General features: G+C 39.3%; 1 protein-coding gene across 1 annotated transcript in view; it reads right to left on the bottom strand.

Moving 5' to 3' along the window:
• The window catches only part of LOC139741578 (uncharacterized), a 33,964-nt gene extending 8,280 nt beyond the window's left edge, over positions 1-25,684 (bottom strand). The window contains exons 1-16 of the mRNA XM_071652161.1: positions 25,505-25,684; positions 24,849-25,087; positions 24,191-24,299; positions 23,236-23,352; positions 16,929-16,990; positions 14,151-14,321; positions 12,111-12,224; positions 11,540-11,617; positions 9,121-9,220; positions 7,947-8,023; positions 6,911-6,975; positions 5,458-5,653; positions 4,630-4,782; positions 1,999-2,064; positions 1,398-1,548; positions 442-575 (exon numbers count right to left, since the gene is read on the bottom strand). Coding sequence (XP_071508262.1) covers positions 442-575; positions 1,398-1,548; positions 1,999-2,064; positions 4,630-4,782; positions 5,458-5,653; positions 6,911-6,975; positions 7,947-8,023; positions 9,121-9,220; positions 11,540-11,617; positions 12,111-12,224; positions 14,151-14,321; positions 16,929-16,990; positions 23,236-23,352; positions 24,191-24,299; positions 24,849-25,087; positions 25,505-25,601 — 1,929 coding nt within the window. The 5' untranslated portion in view covers positions 25,602-25,684. The remainder of the gene's footprint in view (positions 1-441; positions 576-1,397; positions 1,549-1,998; positions 2,065-4,629; positions 4,783-5,457; positions 5,654-6,910; positions 6,976-7,946; positions 8,024-9,120; positions 9,221-11,539; positions 11,618-12,110; positions 12,225-14,150; positions 14,322-16,928; positions 16,991-23,235; positions 23,353-24,190; positions 24,300-24,848; positions 25,088-25,504) is intronic.
• Between the last annotated feature and the right edge of the window lie 307 nt (positions 25,685-25,991).

Raw genomic sequence — 25,991 nt, 5'->3', positions numbered from 1 at the left:
CTCCCGCCGAAAGCCCATTTTTGCAAAATCTCCTGTTCTCCCGCTTGACATGATTTCTCACTTAGTGTCATCATATGTTGAAAAATAAGCCTTAGATAGCACGTGATAACATCTAGAACCCTAGAGCTGGACCCCGGCCACAAGGAACTTCGCGCTTCACGCACATTGAGTTGGAGTCTCCCGTTTGCTAAGGGTTTCAGGTGGGAGATCTCCAGATCAGAAGGTGCTTGGGGTTGGAGTCTCTGGATTTGCAAATGGTCATATCAGGTAGTTTTGCTCACGGTCAACTATTCTCATATCAGAAAATAATTCTGAAATTACTGCCCAACATCTAAACATCAATCAATGTGATCAGAACCTGTGAGAACAGTTTCCACATTAAAGGTGATACTTCTTTTCTCCTCCAAAGAAATTGTGTGACCGTCTCACCGGTTTGATGACCGTTGAGGTAGCCAGGACCTGGTCGATATTCCGGACGACGACCTCAGCACTCAGTGACATCAACACGACGGCCAATAGGAGAATGATGGTGCTCTTGATTCGCCCCCAGTGGACCTCTGGCTTGCTATGCGTGTCTTCTTGGGGGAGAATGCATAGGAACAAACATCGATTTGTGACTAACAGACAGTTTCTGTAAAGTATTGCATATTCAAAATATTTTGTGAGGTTTTCATTTTTGCACATTTTGTGAGTGAGATGCAAGATGCAGTTGATCAGACATTATTTCTTTTTTGAGTTGTTAACTCTTTATGTGCCATGTTCGCACGTCCTACTCAGTCGACGGCGTGCCAACTTCGCATACTAGTATTCTGCTCAAACCCACTAATCCGCTTAAACCGATCGATAAATTGCCTAATTCCGTGGTACAATGAAAGCTTTTCTCGCCCTTCTGTTCCTTTTACATACAGCTTGCATTCTATGTGGTGATTGACTATCAAGCGGTGTCCCCTACTAAATTTGCGTGTAAATTCTATAAAGTTTCTCTCACGGTTTCATGTGCAAAAGTCATGCCTTTACAGTAATGTAGCAACTGGTCACTAAAAAAATAAATAGAAATAGATTTGTCATACACTTTATATCAAGGTAAAGCTTGGCATTCCTCTCCAATTTGCTCACTATTATGTCTAGCTTAACAGAAATTTGTAGAAGTTATATAGATTTGAAAAACAGAATTCTTTTTCAAAGCATGACTACCTTCGTGTCCCAGAATAACGTGGCACACAGGGGGTTTCCACCATGGCAAATAAAGAGTTAATTTTTGCATTTTGTGGTTTTCTCATCATTGGTAGATTGCCCCCCCCCCCCCAAAAAAAAGAAGCTAACCCTAATGTCCAGAGGAAATAGTGATACCTCACTGGCATCATACGATAGAAGAAGACGTGGTAGAGTAGCCTTACCATGGGGCACCTGACCACCAGATTCTTGGATGAGATGAGTGTGGGTCTTGAGGGAGAAGATTAGACCAATGACATAGGCCAGGAAGAGGAGGGACACACAGACATAGACCAATGGGCGGAGTCGGTGGTAGAGGAAGTTGGAGTCATCGCCCTGGCAACGGGAGAATGGAGAATGGAGTGGTGAATTATTCTACAACTTGTAATAATGCCTTTAATAGAACTAATGCTACAAACAATATGATAATAAAAGCAGGAGCAGAAGTAGCAAGAGTAGAAATAGACTTTTTCTTGATCAAATAAATAATGGTGATAACAGTAATCGTAGTAACAGATGGAGTGGTAGAAACAATGACAGAAATAACAATTAAAATGTAATGCTGGTAATAAGAATTATAATAACAACAGGTACATCAAAAGGATGATGGGAAGATATATTCTGCAAGTAGCTGCATGATAATTTTGTGTATCATAATGTACAGATCAATCACAAAATTACATAGTGATGCAATTTGACATGTTTGAACTATATTTTGACAATACCCATGTTTGTGATATTCATGCAAAGAAAAAGGCAAAACATGCATCAAGGAGTTATGCTTACAAGTTTGTAGACATAGGCACATCCAATGCATTCCAAGGTGCTTGTGTTGGTGCTGTTCAGGCATTGCTGAAAGGACAAGAATTATACAAATGATGTAACTTTGTGGATGGATCTGATCTTAGAGGTTGTACAAGTGTTTAGAAAGACTACACCATGTCCAAAGTCCCTATGAGATGGATTTATTCAAAACATCTCATGATTTATTCACTAAAAGAAGATTCTTTCACGCAATTTTTCTCTTTCTTGCTTGGCAGATTCAAGTAGACCTTCCTTATAATTAAAGGAGAAGTCCGGACGATTATCAGCTGTTTCCCATGTAAAGAACAATATTTCATGAACCCATTACCTTTTTCCCGATGAGAAAAGACCATCAGATACATTTACTATGATTTTTTTTTTTAAATAAGGTAATTCTTCGTGTTCGAGTCCGTCGCGAGCAGCCCTTCGTACTATCTGTCCCAGGATGCATTGCGCGTGAAGTATCAGGCTCAGTTTCCTCAGCTGAGAGCACCGCGAGCGCAGCCCAGATACGCATCGATCTCCCATTGCACTGCTGAGTGCGGCGCGGTATCTGCATGCCTGCCAAGGGCTGCCTAGTTGGCGCTACCGCAGGAGTCCGTACACCATTTAGGAGTAATGTTGCCAAACACTGTATTCCTTTATTCAAATCATCTTAAATATATATATATTTAAAATCCGTCAAAGATTAATGTAAAATAGTCGAAATCTTATGACATTTTCATTTTATTGAAATGTTATATGTATTGTAATATTGCCGTACTTATTTGTGTCCATCCCATCATTTACATGTACATTCATCGGCTATGCCATCAGAGTGATCAGGCATACATTTACAGAAGTACGTCTGCTGCTGCCAAATGCTATCACAATCCGCAATCGTTTCGACTTCTGAGTGTGAACAATCTGAGTTCAGGCTGTCAATTTTAGAATGAGTGCCTCTCTTGTTGTCCGAGACTGTTGAGTATGTCTGACGGTGGTTAATTACGACCGTATAACTTTGAACAGCGGAAGAAACGTCAGCGCCAGGCCGCCAGCTTCATCACAGTACCGCCACCGGTGGGGAGTATGATGAGGCTGCATCGAGTAGTTTTTGTAAGTTTTGACATCAAACTAGTCAATTCTAATATTGGAGAGCCATCTGGCGCACCTTTCCCGCTCATTTTCTGGGTTCGGAATGGCAAAGAAACTCTTCTTCTGGCCAAACGCTCGACACATTGGCATTTTCGCGTGCGAAGTGAAGCAATGACATAGATCATGCTGCGTGCATCCGCGGATCTGCTGCATGGCCGGAACCAACGCGGTACGCTACCGCTTGCTCGACCCGTATCGCCGATGCTCATGCAGGGCTCCCCGAGCCAGCTGACGCTCCAAACACAGAGCAATGTGGGGCTAATACGTCACGCCGTCACGTGATCTTTCTAGCCGGCGTACAGAAAGTGAACAGTTACGATTCAAAATTAGTGATGCTAAAAAATCGATTGTGACGAGTTGGGAGGGTATTTTTTAATGAAACTTAGTCATCTTGGTCCTTGATTTATGTAGGTTATGGTGAAATTTAATCAAAATCGTCCGGACTTCTCCTTTAATCATTTTGATGGTGAGTGTTTTTTTAATATACATTTGTATGTTCATAGAATTCCAACAATGCACAATATTCCATGCTTCAGCATTTGAAAAGAACAGCTATGCTCATACTACTAACACTCTCTTCTATCAGTTGTTTCATCTATAATGACCAGGGCATTTCATGAAGCATTTTGTCAAATAATTTTTCTGACAAACGGTTATAAGCTACTGAAATCCTTGCATCTGACTGGCAGAGAGCAAATCTATCCGACAAGTTTGCCGGACGAAACGCTTCATGAAATGCCCCCAGGTCCCCATTGAGCCATAAGTTTGCCTCAAATTCCCTGAAAAATGATTCCTACCAAACCTCATTATTTCTAAACCCTTACTATATTTTCTTTGTAGATTGGAACAGATTGACTTAACTTATTAACCCGTCGAGGACGGTTTGATTTTTCTAAACCCTTACTATAATTTCTTTGCAGATTGGAACAGATTGACTTAACTTATTAACCCGTTGAGGATGGTTTGATTTTGCTACAACACGCATTTCCCATAGACACTTGCCCGAGTATACTCAGGACCCGTCATCAACGAGTTAATATCCATTGTGTCACCATGGCCTTCTGTTAGACTGAGTGGGCTGGCTAATTTTACAACTAGGGTAAGTTTGGATGGATCAATAACTGCTTGCGAAAAATCTCGGCATATAAACCCGCTGAGGATGTGTCCTAAGCATACTCTGGCAGGTGTCTATGGGAAATGCTGCATATGCGTGCTGTAGGAGAATCACACTGTCCTCAACTGGTAGTCAGCCAATTGCTTCAGCACACAAAGGGCTGAATGTAGCTTTAACTTTACAAAAAAATATTTCCCTTTTAAAGAGAAAAAAAAGAAGATAGTAATGATTTAAAATATAAGTCAAGCAATCAGCAAACGGCACGAAGGGAAATGTAAAGGATTGTAAGGGCACTCTTTAGTCAACGTTGACAATTATGGCAAGCAGAGTCTCCCAAGAGGGGCAACGGTCATGTTCACACTCACAGAGCACTCAAACCCGCCCAGGGTGATGGTGAAGATGGTAGGTGTGAACGTGCCAGCCACTGAGATGAAGAGGAGGGTTGAGGTGACCGACATGGACCGGACGTTGAATGTCTGCTCCTTGTGCTTCAGTCCTCCAACCATCATACATATCCCCTGTCGGAAAAGAAACGGCGGTTGACACATTTTTTGCAAGTTTTCTTCTCTGCTGTTTACATTTGGTACATTACAGCGCACTCCCACTATAATGAACATGATTATAACAAAAGTTTCTGTTACAACTGAGTAAAAAATTCAGGTCTTGAAATCATTATTTATACATTTTTACATACTGAATTTGTTTGGTCATAAAATGTTGATATGATGAAAGAAAACTGCTGGTCCCAAAGAATTTGTTAAAATGGGAGTTATCTGTTCATTATAAAACTGCTAAAAGAAAATTGAAGAATTTTTACACTGCACATTTCCATTACTCCAAAAATTCGCAAATTTAGCTGCGACAAAAAGTTTCTCGAAGAACTGCGCACGCTCAGTTAACTCATTCAGCGCAGAAAAAGAGAGGGAGTGGATGTGGAAATCACTCAAGAAGCTTCATGATATTTTGGTGTGTGAATTCTCATTACAAAACACCTTGCAGAGTCTTGTTCAAAGTTAGAAACTTTGTGCTCTGACTTGCAAATTTCAGAGCAAAGTTTTCAGTGGAATTTGATAAAGATGCTTGGCAACCTCCACCCTAACTTTGAACGAGAGTGCCCCTTACGTCACACTCTTAGGTAGTGGAAGAAAATGAATGAATGAAATGGAATGGAATAAGATCTTCCGGTAACTCACAGGAATGAAGAGCATGGTGACGAGGAGTGTGCCAGTCAGGGCCGACTTGACGATCTCTGAGTAGCAAACAGCACCCTCACCCCTGCCCTGTCCCTGCTGCTTGAGGAGGGAGGAGATGTAGAGGATGATCTCCACGATGGAGCCAAAGGTCGCGTTGAGGACCGCGCCCACCACATGATTGCTCTGAGCCGAGATGCTGGAAAAACAAAAAGGAAAGCCTCTGAAAATTGCACGTTTTGCTCAAACTCTCCATGTAAGATTCCCTTGATCAATCTCTATAAAAATGTACATCAGAAGAAAACCCCTGAGCTCTGAACCCCATACTGTAAAAGTGGAAATTTTTGCAGTGTTGAAATTTTCTCACATTTCGCGCCACCAGAAACTAGTGCAAAAATAAAAGCATGCAAATATTTTTGCTTGTATTTATGTTCCGGTATTTGATGTCTTCATTCCGCGGAATTAAAAGCGCTCAAAACTCATCTTACCCGGCCCAGTGTGAAGAATTAGTTGGGCCAAAAGTTCCACTTTTACAGAGTCCATCAACTGCTGGTTACCAGGTTTCAGTACCAAGACTATCACCACAGGTCACCTCAAATTTTTTGGTCAACTGACATCATCCATTGATGTATTCCTTCTGGTGACTAGCAGGAAAGTTGTACAAATAACTACCAATGAACAGGTGGAACGCATTCCCATCAATCCCGATCTTACTACAAGGCTTTCCCTGCATGTTTGTCGCAAATGGTACATATGCGCGATGTCTGTGTAGCTTTCACATATTGCCAAGTTAACCCTTTGCGTGATTTGAGTGCCAACTGTGACAAAAATATCAAACAAACAAACAAACAAACAATAGCATTGTACACACTTGTCTGAAGTCCTTGGTACAGAAGGGATTGCTGGATTCATCTCATGCTCACGCACCAATATCACAAATATGACTGAATTCATGAACTTTTAACTAGAGACTACTATTACTGAAACTTTCCTCTTCATCAATCATATATTAAAGGGATGGTACAGTATTGGTGGAGATGAGAATTAAGCTTTTAACTTTTTGCAAAAGAAAACACTTATGAAATAGTACAGAACATAAAGAGGAATTCAAAGTTTATTATTTGATGAAAATCGGGTTTGGAATGACCGAAACGTCCAGAAACAGAGTAAAACAAAGCCATCGTAATAAAAGGTGGGTCCCGCACTTTATTAGAATCACTCCGCTTTGGATATCTCAGCCATATCAAAACCAATTTTCATCAAATAAACATTGAATTCTTCATGGAATTACATGTTCTTTCATATTTCATAAGAGGTTTCTCATTATCTCACCAAAAAATGTTAGGAATCTGAAGGTTTCAACCAAGTCCCAAATATACTTGAGAAGGTGTCTAAGGAAAATGCATAGTAATGCAAAATAAGCTCGTCCTCAACGGGTTAAGATGACCTGACTCACCTGGATATTGCCATCCCGATGTAGTGAGCCAGCGGAATAATAGCTAACAGTCCCATGATGAATCTCTGGTGCAAACAAGCGTAGGTGGCAGCATAATGCCATTGCAGGCAGACACAAAAAATTATCAGTGACAAGTGGTGAAAAATAAATCATCAAGCATGCAGGAAAGAATGTTAGAAGGCATGCAGAAGAAATGTTTAACAGCCTGAAAGAAATGAAAATTCATCATTCTTCCACACTGCATTTATCATTATCATCAAAATTGATGTGAAAACTATAAAACACAAAAAAATAAGAGAAGGCTCCAGAGATTTCATTTGTCCATTTGGAAAAGGAATGTTATAATCATGGTACAAAAACAAAACAAAACAAAAACAAAAACCACTAATAAAGACCACATCACCACATAAATTTTTTGTTGAACAAATACCATTGTAAACCTATTCTGGAAATATCTCTTAACATCTATGAGCATTCTAGCTCAGTGGTATTGTGCATATACAATTTCATTCCCTAGTCGTAGTGCAATATAAGAGATTAGTGGCGTATACACTCAATTCTCTGTGGAAGGCAATATAATAAGGCCATCATTTGATCTGCTTGATTTGTTACTGGGGGAAAGGGACAAAGGAAAAACATTTGATTATTTTCACTACAATGTCTAGAAGAGTGAGTGGACATTGTGACTTATTGCATAAAAATGCTTCATTTCATTTGGATATCAAAATCAGAAAGTGTTGGGCGAAATAATCTTAAAAATATTGGTGATGCTTGCATGCAGTGACCACTACCAACCAATTACTTGTGATACTGAGAAAGTTTGTGGAGCCAATGCATCTTTTCTTTTTGTGTGTTTTTGTGTTTTTTTAAAGTAAAAGATATCCAAGCGTGAAACAAGATTACCATGCTTATAGGAGGCGCACTACTTGTTTGATCTTTAAGAGGACATTCGCTTCTGTGCCTACAAAGCCGCACTGTGAGCTTTAAAAAAAAAAAAAGATTAAAAAAAAAATGTACATGATACACTTCGACTCACCCCAGTGGCAGAGGTGAATCTGTTGCCCTGATCTGCAAATCCTATCACCACAGCAACGATGACAAAAAACAGCATGTCTGGACAGAAATGAAATCGCTCAGGAAAACTGCTGATTCAAGCAATGGGACAGACCAAATTCACGTCAAATGCGACTAAAGAGTAACTTTTTATTGATAATTTGATATTGTAAAAGCTTCTTCCTCCTTCAACAGAAAAATGCATTTCACTTCACTTCATAACACTTGGGGACACATCAACAAACCAGCCTATAATCAGTCACAACACGTCTCATTCAGCACACAGATGTACTTTTAAAATTTGCATAGATACCCTGAAAACACTACAGATAATAGGGTGAGATAACTGCATAATAATGGTCACTTGGCTGAAAAAGTTAGAACTCACAGTATTCCCTGACTTTGTAATTTATTCCCACCAAAACATCTATTTCTACAAAGGTCACAAGCAATCATGTAATCATTGTAAAATTTAATGATCCCACGTCAGCAGCCTGAACACAGCCAATATTGTCACTGCAGCTATCACAAAATGATGCCTTTACAAAACAGGCCCAAGAATCTTATCCACTACAAAGTAAGAACTCTTGTCAGCTTCAAACAGAAACAAGATTTATGATATATATACATAACATTTGTGCTATACATGTATATTTTCTTACACTTTAGATTTATGCTAATTATTAGTAATTGTTTATCCACTTTGTTGAATATGTCTTATAAAAACATACATGTATATCAAGTGGTCTTGAAGTTTGTAGATATTGGTCAGTGATTGGTCATAATACAATCACACGATTATTGTAATGAGTATCAAATCCTTATATTGCCTACCGTGATATCACATCAGGTAACATAATTTTAGAATTTGACTGGTAGACTACAGGGCTAAAATGAAATGATGTGTACTATGAGGACTTATTATTAAACAATAAACATTGCCTTGTCTATTGTAACCTACTGTAACACTCGACAGTCCTTTGGAAATTATATTTTCTGCTCCAGACATTATTTTGCCTGTAATCTCTTGTGGGGATGTAAAGTGAAAATTATACCTCTAGAGGGGCAATATAGGTATAATATTGCATGGTGATATAAAATAAATATCTGACATATTCACGAGTTCAGATGCAGTGGTCTGTTTACAAAAAGGATACTGACATAAAAGATATTCATGCCATCCAGGGTGTACTTGTAGGAGTAGAAGTTTGCGGCTTGGTAGGAACACATGATGACCTCACGAGCCTGCTCACCAGGCTGGGCAGACAGGCAGATTGCGAAGACGGAAACAAACATGAAACATATGAATATACATGTATAAACATATACATGAAACATATGAATATAATAAACATATACATGAAACATATGAATGATATGGAACATATGAAATGGCATCAGCCAAACCAGGAGGTAGGGAACATACATGAAACATATGAACATATAAATATAATATACATGAAAAGTATGAAAACATGAAAATATATGAGACATGTAAATGATAAAGAATGTATGAAATGGTATCAGCCCAATGTAGGGAACGCACACAAAACATATGAATATAAAAAACATATACATGGAACATACAATGTATGAATACATAAAAATATTTGAAACATATGAATGATATGAGATTTATGAAATGGTATGAACCTAGCAGTGACTTTAATATTAAACACATGTCATACAAAACATGAACAATAACCTGAGTGGGCAGCGAAAGCAGTATATCAAACCAATCAACCGTTCAATTCTTAAAGGTAGGTTTCAAAAGGTTCTTGAAATGGCTCGAGGTGGCTCCAAATTTTGGCTGCAGTATAAATGGGATATAAGTCATTGAGTTTAATAGACAACATGTTACATGGTACAGCTCTAAGATCACACCTTTGTAATACAAAAGAACTTCGGCATAAAGAGTAAACCAGAACAAAACCCTAAGGGATTTTTGCCTCTCCCAACTCTTTCTAGTTCTCTGTTTCTGTACCCTGTTATGATGAGAAACCTGATAAAACAACATAATAGTAATCGTTTGTTATAACAAGATTTCCCCTGTGCCTCCAAAGCGAAGGAAAAATATTATGGTTTGGGCTATGTTCCTTTTTCTGAAGTTCTTCCAGCAGTCAGTTGACATGGGGCCATGATTTTAGTGTAAACTTACCTTGACAACCGTTGTGCGGCTCACTTTCAGTTTCTCAGTCCATCAAATCACACGGAACGCTAAAAAGACTTGCGTTTGATAATCATCCGAAACTAGAAAATTGTAAGAAACTATAACTCAGTTGCGTTTGAACGCAATTCTAAAGATCCAATGCAAGTCCATCAAATCACAAGCAACGCTGTATTTAAAATGCAAGAGCGTTGCAGAAAAGACTTGCGGTTTTTGTACAAAACTAAAAACTGCGTTTAAACGCATAAAAATCTATTTTTATACATCTATCTATACGAATTCACACGCATATCTTCGCAGCAACGCACTTGAATTTAAATCGCAAAGCTGCATGAAATTTAGGGAATATGCGTTTGATTTTTCGAATCAAATTTAAAACGTACAGTGTGTAAAAACGGGACCAGGTTTCCGATCCCGCTCTCTCAAAATATCTCTAGAGATTTGGGAATTGCGCGTTGCCGTTGCTAATCCGCGCGAGATTTATGCATGAACTGAAACATAATTGTTGCTAATTTCAGTAGGTATGCTTTGGCGGCAAAAGGAGTAAGATTTGGGTAGCGATCCGCATCGTCATCTTACTCTGTATAGGGGAAATTAGTTTTCATTTATAAGTCGACAAAATGTCGACTTACGCGTAAGTCGACTTTCGCGTAAGTCGACGTGTTTTTCTCAGTCCCGATAATGTCGACTTACGCGAGGTTGACTGTACATGAAAAGTATGAAAACATGAAAATATATGAGACATGTAAATGATAAAGAATGTATGAAATGGTATCAGCCCAATGTAGGGAACGCACACAAAACATATGAATATAAAAAACATATACATGGAACATACAATGTATGAATACATAAAAATATTTGAAACATATGAATGATATGAGATTTATGAAATGGTATGAACCTAGCAGTGACTTTAATATTAAACACATGTCATACAAAACATGAACAATAACCTGAGTGGGCAGCGAAAGCAGTATATCAAACCAATCAACCGTTCAATTCTTAAAGGTAGGTTTCAAAAGGTTCTTGAAATGGCTCGAGGTGGCTCCAAATTTTGGCTGCAGTATAAATGGGATATAAGTCATTGAGCTTAATAGACAACATGTTACATGGTACAGCTCTAAGATCACACCTTTGTAATACAAAAGAACTTTGGCATAAAGAGTAAACCAGAACAAAACCCTAAGGGATTTTTGCCTCTCCCAACTCTTTCTAGTTCTCTGTTTCTGTACCCTGTTATGATGAGAAACCTGATAAAACAACATAATAGTAATCGTTTGTTATAACAAGATTTCCCCTGTGCCTCCAAAGCGAAGGAAAAATATTATGGTTTGGGCTATGTTCCTTTTTCTGAAGTTCTTCCAGCAGTCAGTTGACATGGGGCCATGATTTTAGTGTAAACTTACCTTGACAACCGTTGTGCGGCTCACTTTCAGTTTCTCTGGCGGGAGTAGGAGGAGCCTCCTGATGGCTATCATGTTCAGCTGCCATGGCAACAGGGATGACATCACAATTAGGGGATTTTTCCAGAATTCCATTCCTCGACATACAAAATTTGTTACAATTTGTCCCTCACAATATGCATTGAAAGTACCCTCATTGATTTCACAGCCCTCTTGAAAACCCATCAAGACCCCAAAATTGTATTTCTGCAGATTTGTGTAAATATCAGCTTACTAGTGACATTCAAGAGAATACAACACCCTGCATAATATAATGAATACAGTAATTTTAAGGAATCCTATTCCCTTTTCACGGATATAAGCCTTTAAGTTTTACCTGATCTCACAAACAATGGCTTTCATCTTCCTTATCAGACTATAAACAATAACATCGATCAATCTAATGTTTCTTTGAAATGCCACACTAGGTGTTCCAATGACAAACAGAGGGGAAACTTGAGTTAGTGAATATCCCAAACGGAGGTGTATTTATGCTCCCTTAACAATCAGTTTGCAGAGGACAGAAAGAAAATACCTTGGCGACTGGCAAGAAGACTACCAACATCCAAGAAACAAAGAGAACCAGGGCGTGGAGGAGGAAGAGAATGGGAACAGCCAACACCAGCCAGATGTAGGTAGAAGGCCTCTTCTGCAACAAGAGAATAGATAAAAATAGTGCAATGAAATGGGTTTAGAGCACTGGAGTTGGTGTCTCTGGTATGTTTGGTTAGGGCATGGGGGCGTGCAGCGACCCTATGGCCGTATGAGTTTCGGTGGGGGTCACAGGTCACACATGGGTATACTCTCGCTCGGGATGTAGGAGCGAGGGGTGGTGAGCTGACACTCGTCGGGGGCGGACGTGTCCGTGGTGTCTCCTCGGTGTTTTGTAGTGTATTGTATGCTAAAGTCTTGTTTATGCTGTGTGTATTGGCCGTTCATGGGATGATAACAGTTAAACACCGTGCAAGTGGCAGACAAACTCTCTGGATTGGCAAGTGTGGTAATAAAGTTTCTCCTTCTCATGCACTTCGATTGTCATCTTGATGAATTATTGATGCTGTCTCAGCGTGATAATGTAATGTGATGTGATCGTTGTGAGTCTGAGTGAGGTGTCCATGAACTCACCCAAAAAAGATCACACACAGTAACTGGGGAAATTTGGTATATATTACAATTAGTAATGATGATGATGATGAAGATAATGATAACGTATACCCACAACAGCAATAATAACACCAATAATAACAATAATAGCAACAATACTACAATAATGATAATAACATCGATAACAATAATAACTAGAAAAGTTCTCGTAGAGCGCAGATCTCAAACAAGCAGCTCATTTCCACCGATTACGCATGCATACTGAAGATGGCTCTTATTTCCCCATACAAAATGTAGAAGGCTAAAATTGTTTACATCATCAGCTTCCAGCTTCGTGGCTCCTAACCCAAGCAGAGCATGCCCTTTAGTGCACATTGTGTATGCAAGCCTCGAATTTGTGCAGGTTGAACCCCAAACTTCATTGTATCTGCCAAAAGATCAAATGATTTTCAAAAATCCACAAAAAATTCTGGAATCACAACCAACATATTAGAATGATCTGTTCCCTGTGTCAATATCAACTTTTCTGGCAAGTTTAATTTAAATCCGTTCACAACTTTTTGAGTTATTTTGCAAACAGACAAGCCAATGCTGATGATCACATAATTTCTTCCTTCCCTGGCAAAGATAATAATAATAAATGATGACAATGAGAAGAAGAAGAAGAAGAAGAAGAAGAAGAAGAAGAAGAAGAAGAAGAATCTTCCTTATTATACAGAGTAACCTCTTCAGTGTTGTACCGTTCTATCAGAGGGCCCTGTTATCATTATAAGATTGAGTGCAGATGGTGATAAAACTCTGTAGAGTCAAACTATTTACTACACTGCAGCATCACTGATCAAGTATGTACGTGGAAATGTTTGGCATAGCACAGATACTGTTTTGACTACCTGACTAGGACTCTATCATTTTATCCTTATCGTGAACATTCCTAACCTTTGACTTGTGGCTAAAAAATAAAATAGTTTGATCTCCTGGCTCCTCTGTTTGTGATTGTGCCTCAAGAGAAAATTTTCATAAGGTTGCATTTGTAAGTGTATGTGTGTGTGTGTGTGTGTGTGTGTATGTGTGGTTGTTTTTTCCTCTTTTAGGTAGGCAGAGATACTTCTGATAAAAAATCAAATGAGTTCTCCGCATCTTGCTACCTCCTTGTTTCATGTAACTTTACAAACACTCCAATACAACAGTCAACTCTGCCCACGTTGAAACTTCCAGAACGACTTCATGAGGATGTTAATTCACATGGGGGAAAAAAGGAAAATAAACTCAAGTCAGGATCGAGGTTCAGTGATACTTTCAGGCATTACAACTACAACTACACCTACAACTGCAACTGCAACTGCAACTGCAACTACAACTGCAATTTGTACAACTAAAACTAAAACTAAAACTAAAACTACAACCACAACTACAACTACAACTACAACTACAAATTCTGAACTGAAAACGTTCTACAATCATTTCAGCTCACCCAGTAACTGCTTGTCTTTACTCCCTGAAAAGTTAGGAGGTTTTCGCCAGATTCCTCCGTAGACAGTAGAGTAATGTCATCATGACTGCCGTTGGGACAGGGACGGGGGTTGATCACCTTCTCCACACAACTCTGCGCAACGGTCTTGACCAGATCAGTTCGGTACTCTGTCTGTTGGAGAAAAAGAAATTGGAAGCATCGAGCTACATTGTGGATTACAAGAATTTACTGTTGACTCTCCCTCTTGAAAGTGCAAATCCTCTTCATTGGTTACATTTTTACCTCCGCCAAGGGAGGAGGTTATGTTTTCGTTACCGTTGGTTGGTTGGTTGGTTGGTTGGTTGGTTCGTTCGTTCGTCTGTGCGCAAGATAACTCAAAAAGTAGATAACGGATAGGGATGAAACTTGCAGGAAAGGTTGAGAATGACACAAGTAACAAACGATTAACTTTTGGTAGTGATCTGAGAATTTTTGAGGAATTTATGAAGGATTTTTGATATTTTGGCAGGTAGGGTCAATGAACTTGGGAGTTCAGGCTGCCCGTATTTGAGGTTTGCATGCGCGCACTAAAGTGCGTGCTCTACAAGTTTCTGCTACCTGTAGGGTGAGGCGCGCTGTGCCGTTGAGGGTTTATGACGTAACAAAGGCTTCTATATTGGGAAATCGGGAGACTTTCAGCACACTATTATAAACACTTTCAGCATGAAGTATAAATACGTATGGGTGGAAATCACTGATATCTCTATGGAAGAACAAGATCAGTGATGGAAATGAGCTGCATGCTTGGCGGAGGTCTGCGCTCTCAGAGTGCTTCTCTAGTTACAGTTATTCTCAGATGAAGATCATCAAATGCAAACTCACAATACTTGCGTTTGTGGCAGAAATAAATGAGGTAATTTTCTTTCCTCCCTGTCCATTATGCCACAATGAATGAGATAACTTGATTGGGTATGACAAGATTTCCTCAAACAGGCATATCACATTGATTCACTGCTACTCAGTTGAACATCACAGATGAATAAGAAATCAATCATGGATATACTTTGCCAAAAAGGTCAGGCTACACAGAAAGGAACATTTGAATGGGTGAACAACTCCAATCACAGGCATACTGCAACACTAGAAAATATGTTTATAGACATATTGTAAAACAAAAACCCATTTTACACCATAGACCTTGTTTGCCTCTGTAGGACTTTAACAAAAACAAGAGTTTTGCAGATAAAGTCTTAATTAATTGAATGGCTTGCATCTTGAAGATGCCTCGGAATATAAATCTTGAAACCTGACAAAAATATTTCCTGTGGAAAATATGACATTAATGGACTTAAGTTCTTACTTTGGAATAAAAAGAAAAGGAAGTTATGTATTAATCCTAGAGAGTGAATTAGAAATACCTACGTGTACATGGTGACACAGCATTTGCTCCTGAGAAAATTGCTCTAGTCTTATCTTCTCAATGAAACTTAGGGTTACGTTAAGTGCTGTGACAGGGTTTAAGGTTGAGTTTGATGTGCGGATCAGGGTTAGAGTTAGGGTTATGTTTGTGGGTAGGTTTTATGTTTGTTGTTAATAACATACAGATCTTTCATGGGAGCAAAATGTCACAGGAGCAAATGTCATGGAACCAACCAGTATTATGATACTCCACTCTGCTTGCATTTTTATACTTCTGCTCAATATGTCCTGATTGTTAGAATTGTATATCTACATAACATCCTACACTTTGGGGTAGATTCTTCATCACTCAGTCTGTATTATAATTGAAAAAAAAAATCCAGTTTATAGTAGTCCGAGGTTTGATCACATAGCAGCCATATTCAGTTTAACCCGTTGAGGATGGACTGATTTTGCTACAATACGCATTTCCCATAGACCCCTTCCCTAGTATACTCGGTTTTATGTTTGTGGGAGGAAGTTGGATGCTTATGGACTCAGGAGAATAACGGAGGCATGACTGCTTGGCTCTGGAGTCAGAATGCAAGTGTTCTTTATTCACTGTTCTCCAGTGTATTAATCCAACACATTTACATTTGATACATCACTGTACATCATGTTTACAAAACATGTCCTGGTGACTTTCCGGTGTTGTTTACATTTACATCGCTGATATCGTGAGATGAGGTGAAGATATATGACAGGGGGAGCGGAAAGGAAGTGGGAATACAAAGTGGCTGTCGGCATATCAGAAAATATTGATGAGAGAAAGAAACCAGAGAATGATAAGAACTTGACTGTGGAAGGGTGGCGGTGAGATGTTTGAGTATGGGATGAATGAGACATGCTGTTCACTGCTACACCATAGATAGACATAATACTTCTCGTACAGACACAATATCCCTTCCCTTAACCCTTTAAGATGTGTATTCACAGAATAAGTTTGGACAACTCATAAAGATCTCTGTCTACACGCTTGTAAGTTGAAATGAAACTCATATTACATCGCTCGTATGACATAAATTGCATTCGTGCATTGTCATATTATTATTAGACTCAAAAAAAGAAAAGAAAAGAAAGGAAAGTCACTGGGACATGTTTTGTAAACATGATGTACAGTGATGTATCAAATGTAAATGTGTTGGATAATATACTGGAGAACAATGAATAAAGAACACTTGCATTTTGACTCCAGAGCCAAGCAGTCACGCTTCCACTATTCTCATGAATCCATAAGCATCTAACTATCCCACAAAACATAAAACTCGGGACTCGTCCTCAATGGGTTAAGATTATACTAAACATCAGGACTAAAGGTATGGCATGGTAAAGATATCTCACCTCTTGCACAAAGTATCCGAAGGGCCAGAAGAAATACCGAGCCAGCTTCAAACAGAACACACCTGTGGATTGCATGCAGACAAACATAAGTACCTAGGAGTTTTGCCAAAATGGAATTTATCCTGAAAATATGGAGACAGATGATGCAGTAGTCCTATTTGTTGTTCCATTGTTGCTTTTGTTGTCATACTTCTACATATTACCTTAAACCAGCTTTAATGAGAAAAGGACAAGTAAAATAAATTAAAAACTTTACTTAATTCTGTCTCTATTCTCCGAAAGGGATTGCAGTAAATATCTCAGTTTGGTAAGGAAAAGTGAGAGCAATTTAAACTGGTTCTAGGAACAGTACCCCCTGGAAAACCACCCTCCGGATAACTACCACCCGGATAATTACCCCCCAGGACAATTCCCCCCTAGGGCAACTACCCCCCGGACAACTACCCTCCAAGGGCAATTACCCTCCAGGGTAATTACCCCCTAGGACAACTACCCCCCGGACAACTACCCTCCAAGGGCAATCACCCCCCAGGGCAATTCCCCCTTAGGAAAACTACCCCCTGGATAACTACCCCTCGGATAACTACCCCTGGATAACTACCCCCTCGGATAACTACCCCCTGGATAACTACCACCCGGATAACTACCCCCTGGATAACTACCCCCCGGAGAACTACCCCCTGGATAACTACCCCCCGGAGAACTACCCCCTGGGTAACTACCCCCCGGAGAACTACCCCCTGGGTAACTACCCCCAGGATAACTACCCCCCGGATAACTACCCCCGGATAACTACCCCCCGGATAATTACCCCTCGGATAATTACCCCCCGGATAATCACCCCCCCCCCCCCCCCCCGGATAATTACCCTCCGGATAACTACCCCCCCCCCCCCCGATAATTACCACCAGGATAATTATCCCCAGGTTAATTACCCCCTCCTCCGATAACTAGACCCCAGATAACTTCCACCCGATAACTACACCCTCCGATAACTTCCCGAGGATGATTACCCCGGATAAGCAAGCCTACAACTCCCCCTTCCCTATAACTATCAAGACGAAAATTACCCCAGGACAGTGCACCACGCCAATTACCCCCTGGGTAACTACCTCCCGGGTCATTGCCCCCCCCCCCATCTTACCTTTAATAAAAAGAATATCATTACTACAGGAAACGAAGTTCTTTGTATTATTTGCCAGGAATCACGGAGATGCCATACTGATACATCATTTTATGAAAACAACATCTTAAAGATTTACGATTTGTATCGTTTGCACTTAGGACAATTTATGTAAAAGCTTAATTTCTCCCTCTGTATTTTGACTTTATGTTCATAAAAAACGAAGCTGTCCTTTCATATCCTACCCGGTAATCCAGTAAATGTCAATGCCTTTAACCAAACTATTTTCGCTAAATCTGTATTTTCTTTTACTGTTCCGAAATTTCGGATTTCTCTTGATAGTATAGTATAAAAGAAGTTTTAAGTTTGAATGCCTTTACCATTGAACTAAAGACATTTTGAAGAAATGTTACACTTCAGAATGAGTTAAACTTTTTGCAATATTTTTTAACCACAATTGTCTATCGTTTACCACAACTCCATGTAACACTTCTTTATTTTGAGGAGCTTATATCTCATGCCTCACGTGCCCTGGTTTTGACCCATCATCTTCCTCTTCCCTCTCGCTTTTCTCTGTCCACTGTGAAGGTAGTCTATTCCTGTCATTCATAACTCACCTTTCCTCTTTCTCTCATTACAAGGGATTTATCTCGTGTGTGTTCATGTGCAGTGCACTCCCGTTAAAACGAAATGCTCAGGACCGGCAGTTTTTTTTTTTTCGTTTTAACGAAATTTCGTTGTAACCGAACAAATATAATATGCAATGTATAACGAAAAGAAGGAAACCACGCATAAAAAAATTTTGTTTGTTGAATCCTCATCATACGCTGGAAAGCTATGTGAAATGGGAGAATACCTTTTTAATTTCGTTTAAATATTACATTTTAAAAAGAGCATAAAGTTGTTTGTGTTGTCACACATGTGTAGAAAATGACGGTGTAGGATTTGGTTACAGTTCGCTATTCCAAAGGTTCTTTTCTTACTAAAGTACGTTACTCCGAAGACTCCTTATTCCGAAGTTTCGCCATTCCCGGGATTCCGATGGTTTGTTTATGTGAAGGTTCGCATTTCCGCAGAATCATCACTCCGAAAGTTCATAATCTAGATCAAAATAATATATTGTTCATTTTCCGAAGGTTGATCTGAAAATGAAATGAGGTTCGTCATTCTGAAGGTTTATAAATCAAAAAAAAAAAGAAAAAGGTTCACTAGTCAGAAAGTCCGTTGTTCCGAAGGCTTTTTCATCCGAAAATGAAATAAGGTTCGTTATTCCGAAGAAATTTTGTTAATGAAAAAAAATTGGTGAGAAAGGTTAGTTATTTCGAAGATTTATTTATCTTAAGGCGATTATAAAGATTGCAATTCTTAAGTTTTGTTAGTGTACTCTCCTTTTTCCACCATGGATTAACGATACTTTTTGTAATGTTCCGATTAACGAACGTTTTGAATTCCTATCATTTTCGGACTAACGAACCGTATAAGAATAAGAATAAGGACCATATTTTATTATCGAATTAACGAACCTTTGGAATAACGCCAAAATGTGCTTAATAACAAACCCTCTTTCATTTCCGAACTAACGGACATTTAGTTGTATCAGAATCTGTGTGTTTTGTATTAAAGGACTTCGGAACAATGAAACAAACCTTATCTGAATTCAAATTATTTTATTACAACAACGCAAGTTCCCCTCGGAAACTGTGCGTGATACACGGAGTGAACATTTAATGATGCGTTCGCTCATGCAGAGACGCTTTAATAATGCTTGTTCCGCTACGCATTTTCGAATGCGATCCGCATTTCGTTATAACGGAGCGCATTTCTTTTGTTTTTCTTTGTCAGTGGCGCTCAGAAAAGACTTCGTGATAACGAAAATTTTGTTATAACCGTCTTCGTTATAAGCGAATTTTGTACCATAGACTTTAATGGCGATAATTTTGGGACCAGAAGTTTTGCTTCGTTATAACGAAATTTCGTTATAACCGTGTTCGTTGTAACGGGAGTGCACTGTATCTTTATTTGTGTACTTCATCTCTGTCTTAATTTGCTATCTTTGCATTGTTTCATCAATTTTGTAACTATTTTACTGTTATACCGTTAACGCTCATTTCAGAATTGCCCAACTGCATTATTGGGCATATTAACAACTAGTATATCAAGGATGTGGGAAGAGATTGTCACCTCCTTGGTATGATCACTGCAGAACATTACCTCCCTTGACAATTACTCCTTATTAAAATTAGGCTCCAAACAATCACCCCTCTTACAATAACTCTCCCCCAGAAAATTACGTCTCTCATTGTTATTTTCGAACACATTAGCTATTTGAATTGAAAAAAACCCAACATTTTTTCATATCGTCTGGTTTTGGTCGAGACCTAACTTCAGGTTTTAAACATCTTTTGGGTGAGATAATTAGAAACCCCTTACGAAATATTAAAGAGCATGTTATTCCAAGAAGGATTCAATTTTTTGAGAAAAAAAAATACTCTTGAAATGGCCGGGATAAAACAGAGCAGCCCTATAATGTAAAAAGGATTCTGTCAACTACAACTCTCCCTAGATCTATTCAAAAAGAGGGTGCAGGACAAAAGACTTCGTTAACAACTAGGGGTGTTTTGTAAAAAAAAATAAAAAATACCGTTAAACTCGTAATATTTTACTCTTTCTAATGAGACTAACTTATATTTGAACTGGATTTCCTCTTAAAGTGTCGAGAACATTTAATTTGAAAACTAGCACAATTCTACTTGTATGTAAAACAAGCTGTAATTTTAATCTCATGACAGATTAGGGCACCTTTTGATAAAAGTTGCCAGTTATGACATCTTGTTAGTATCTAATAATTTCAATAAAACCATGGGTTCTGCTTGATTGATAAGCTCGAGTCACTGACTTGTTACCATGGACCTGCTTTGATCGACCTACAACGATTGGTAATTGTGTGGAACTGACAGCTTGTCAGGACTGATAACTTTCATAAAACCGTGCCCGGATCCTATCAGAAATTATGGCTTTATATCGAAGAGTCCCTCGCTAATGTTAAGGGAATATGAATTGCAGTGAAATCAACTCTCCTTTTCTTATGTTTATCGTCTATCATGTGTTATAACGGTAGAAAATAAATGACAAGCCAAAAGAGTGATGACAGTGTAAGAGAAAGGTGCATCTTCTCATATGGTGTTATGAACTTATGGAAAATATACCACGGGTGGTAACTTTCGGGGGGCGGGGAGGGAGGGTTGTCCAGTAGGTAAGTATCAGGAGGGGGCGGGGGGGGGGGTTCGGGGTATTGTTAATGGGGGGGTAGTAATCCGGGTGGTAGTTATCCTGGGGGTAGTTATCCGGGGAGCAATTATCCGGGTGGTAGTTATCCTGGGGGTAGTTATCCGGGGGGTAGTTATCCGGGGGGTAGTTATCCGGGGGGTAGTTATCCGGGGGGTAGTTCTCCGGGGGGTAGTTACCCAGGGGGTAGTTCTCCGGGGGGTAGTTATCCAGGGGGTAGTTATCCGGGGGGTAGTTATCCAGGGGGTAGTTATCCGGGTGGTAGTTATCTGGGGGGTAGTTATCCGGGGGGTAGTCATCCAGGGGGTAGTTACCCAGGGGGTAGTTATCCGGGGGGTAGATGTCCTAGAGGTAATTGCCCTTGGGGGTAGTTGCCCTAGGAGGGTAGATGAACGGGTGGTAGTTTTCCTAGGGGGTAATGGCCCTGGAGGGTGATTGCCCTGGGAGGGTAGTTGTCCGGGGGGTAGTTGCCCTAAGGGGGAATAGACCTGGGGGGTAATTATCCGGGTGGTAGTTATCCGGAGGGTAGTTGCCCAGGGGGTAAGTGCCCGGATACGATTTAAACTGCATTCATTTTTGTAGTTGTCTAGATATTCCTCAAAAGCCAAAACAGACAGATCTTTGGTTGTCCCTCTTGTTTCTTCTCACCAGTAGGAAATGACGTAGCAAGCCATGCCACTAAAAAATATTAAAAGGTAAGGGTTGGGAGATGTGGGTCAAGTCTCATACTACCATCAGTGATCACATCTTAACCAATTCAAGAGGAGATATAGAATCTATGGGCCACCATGCGAACAGACTTGAAAAATCTCTTGAGTGTAGAGAAGAGAAGCGCCGTAATTAGAAAGGTAAAAGGAGATAAAAACATGGAGAGAAGAGAGGGAAAGAGAGAGAGAGAAGAACAGAGTTAGAAGAGGAGTGGAAAGAAGGAGCAGAGGAAGATGTGAAGAAGCTAAAGTATGTTTGGTAGAGGAAAGGGAGAGTAGGGGGATAGGGGATAAGAAGAGGTAGAAGAAGAAGTAGTCAGTACAGACTTGAGGTTATTCTTTCTTGAGAAATGTTGTAACTATTAAAGGATGGTACAGTTTCCATTGAGATGGGGCTTTGGATTTCCAATGCTTTTTGATGATGATTTTTTTTTTTTAGACACAGAGACACTTCTTACGAATTCTATCCTATACAAAGCGATCTTAATAAAAGGTAAAAGGTGGGACCCACCTCTAATTAGGATCACCTCGTTTTACCTTGTTTTTGGATATCTCAGCCATTTAAAAACCAATTCCCATCAAATAAACTTGGGATTCCTCTTAGAATTATATGCTCTTGATCCACATTTTATGAGAGGTTTCTAATTATCTTCCAAAAAGTTAAAAGCCGAATCCTTACCTTAACCAATACTATACTATCCCTTAAACTGACTGTGAAGAAAGAGGGGAAGCTTCTTCTACCCTTCTGTCATTTTAATGAAATAGACCTTTTCAGGTCTATGTACACAAGTCTGAATTGAAAACTCTACACCTTATAGTACCGTAAAACCACAAATGTTGGTATGCATTTTAATTTCTCAAATTTAACAAGAGCCAAAATTCACAAAATTAAAATGTACACAAAAGTTCTTGTCTACAATATTATGTATTGAATGTGGGAGGCAATTCACGAAATTGTCATGCCGGGGAAAAGGCGGTCGGCTCCACTTTGACAAAATTCAACGCTGCGAAAATATCTTGCTTTAAATACAGTATACATAATTCTATCCATATAATAATAATCTAATATATCAATCCTTTAACCCCTTGAAGACGGTTCAATTTTGCTACAGCATGCATTTCCAAAAGACCATTGCCGGAGTATACTTGGGACTGGTTCTCAACAGGTTAATGTACATTCCCAGGGACTTACCCTGCTTCCATGCCACTACAGTGAGAAACATCAGAAGACCAACTAAGCAGTAGACCAAAGCCATCAGCCAACCCACAAACAGAGTGTACAGGACATTACACACGGTCAGGGTGGGATCTGAAGGGGGAAAAAAGAAACAAAAACAAACACACAAAAACAATATAAAAGTGAAAATAAAGAAATATAATTAAGGAAGAAAGATTTGCGGTGACAACATGGTGTCACCGCAAATCTTTCTTCCTCATTTACTTCACCATGCAAACCTTCAAACAACAAGAAATATAATTACGATTATTGTCATTATCAGAATCTTCGTCAATACTTGGATCATCATTATTGCATGTAAATTCAGACTCTGCCTGTAAGTTATTATGCTTCCAAGAAAAGTGGCGTAGTTACATATTTATATGAATCTATTTGGACAAAAAATAGAGAATACTACATCAATGTACAAGTGTACTTTGATTGAACATCTTGCTTGGTCCATAGAATTTTGTCCATAAATTCTGGAATTTTGCAATCTGATATTCTGTATATCTTTCTTTCATTAAATTCCAAAGTCTGGATGTTTTTCTTTGACTCTAAGAAACCCCCTCCCGATTCCATTCCTACCTCTTTATTTCATAAACCCAAATAAATACTCATATTCATTACAAAATGCTACAATGTATTGTATGTCATAGTCGTTTTTGTCAAAAATCAGTTGTTTGAAGGAAGAACAGTAGTGGAAGTAGCAGAAACATCTAGCAAGACCCAAATCCTATAATAGCAATACATATCATTGCAAAACACTCACACACACACACAATCAAAAAACAACAAAAAACACCAACAAACAAACAGATAAAAAACAAACTACTGGTAGTAGTTTAAATAAGAATGATAATGCCTCCACCACCCTTTGGAGCAGAGGAATAGAAACTCCTTCCACTGACATACTGAATTCTAAACTCACATGAGACTGGCTTGATCTCCTTTGGATACTTGTACAGTTCCTGGACGACAGATGACCGTTCCTGAAGTGGTCGTTTTGTCAGATGACTCTTCCATTTTTTGAATCCAAACTAAACAAGAAACAACAACAATAGAAGTGAATATTAGCAGAAAAAATAACACACACAAAAAAAATCAAAAGGGCACACAAACAAACAAACACACACACACACACACACACACAAAAAAAAAATCCCCTTCTAAAAAAACAAACCATTCCTGTAGTAAAAAAAAAACAGTCAGACTTTTGGTAGGTTGAAACAAGTGCTCCCTACCCCAAAAGAATATCATCACCAAGAATTTACTACAGTCTATTCACAAACTGGAATGATTTAACAATATCTGGCAAGATGTACTTCCCATGATCACTGATCTAAATTTGTTGGCAATGGACTTCTTACCTTTTCTTGTGTTTCTAGTAGAGAGAATATTTTTTCTCCTAAAAACCAAATTTGATGCAATTGCAGACCAGCACAAAGCAGTTTTCAAACAGGAAAAGTCATAACTTTTCATAAATTGATTGTCCATCATGGATATGGTTGGTTACAAAACTTGGCCTAGAAGTGACTATTCGCAGACAGGCCTACGTAAATCTGGCATGAAATATAATTACTCCTCACCATGTAATTCTGTTCAATCCTGTTCGCTTCGATCTCATTCTCTGGATTATCTAGAATCACAAACTCCTCATCCTCGACAATCATGGCATTCCTGGAGCGTGACCTCGTCCTGAGGAGCGTGCGATGACGGACCGTGGTCCCCGTTTCATCCTGGCTCTGAGAGGTGATGGACCCATGGCTGTGTGTCAGAGGGGCTGTGGTTATTTCCGGTGGGCTGGATGAGCAGACAAAGGTGGCATCTACGAAGAACGACAACAACAGACAGAGTAGATATCACTCATCAAGTATGAATTTAGAATCTACAACTTTGTAACTTTAATACAAGTAAATAATGCTATAATCTAAGTTGTTGAAGTAGAGAACTTAAATGCAATGTAGAGTCTAAATACGAACAGAGTCTAGACAGGTCAGGTTCTACACACAAATGAAAACAATGCAGTAACATTACAAGGAAGCCGCAGGGTCACCGTTACCAATGGTTACGCCTTCTTTATAAATAGTCTTAAAATAGAGCGAGAGTTCACATTGTTTACAGTGCAGTGTTAAAAAGGTTCTTATCTCAACCAGTGTCATTTATATCAATCATCCCAAACACAAATGACAATTAATGGGACTACTACGATAGGTCTCTGTCGTTAGACACCACCACAACTTACCGTCGTGCGCGACATCTAATGCCCTACTGTTGTCATCTCCTGGTACCTGAAAACTCTCTTCCCTCTCTATTACCTCTGGTTTTACTGTGATATCCATGTGAAGAACAAAGAATTCAACAAAGATAGACGATGAGTATCTTGCGCTGATGCGAGCTCGGGTTCCTCTGCAAACTGTCGATACACTCGCCAGTACACAGTTTCACCTAGCTGTTTCTAGCAATCTACGCATAGGCACGTGACAATATTTTGACAGGTGATCACAGAGCTCAGCTGACAATGGGGCTTCCGGTACGCGCGCTTCCGGTATAGCCAATGAACCTGTTTGCACATGTGACCTTACTTGTTTACATTGTACATTTCAGTTCCTGTGCGGTGACGGTTCTGGCAATCGACAAATTTGTTTGTCTGTGTTTTTGACAAGGACAACCTCCACACTGGTCCTTTTCATAAGACGAACGAATTGATATGTGATTTATGACATATAATG

The sequence above is a fragment of the Diadema antillarum genome, unplaced genomic scaffold (assembly GCF_040938485.1).
Source record: "Diadema antillarum isolate AM-2024a unplaced genomic scaffold, OU_Dant_1.0 seq00000936_RagTag, whole genome shotgun sequence".
NCBI classification, from domain to species: domain Eukaryota; kingdom Metazoa; phylum Echinodermata; class Echinoidea; order Diadematoida; family Diadematidae; genus Diadema; species Diadema antillarum.
This window is presented reverse-complemented; position numbering and strand designations above follow the sequence as displayed.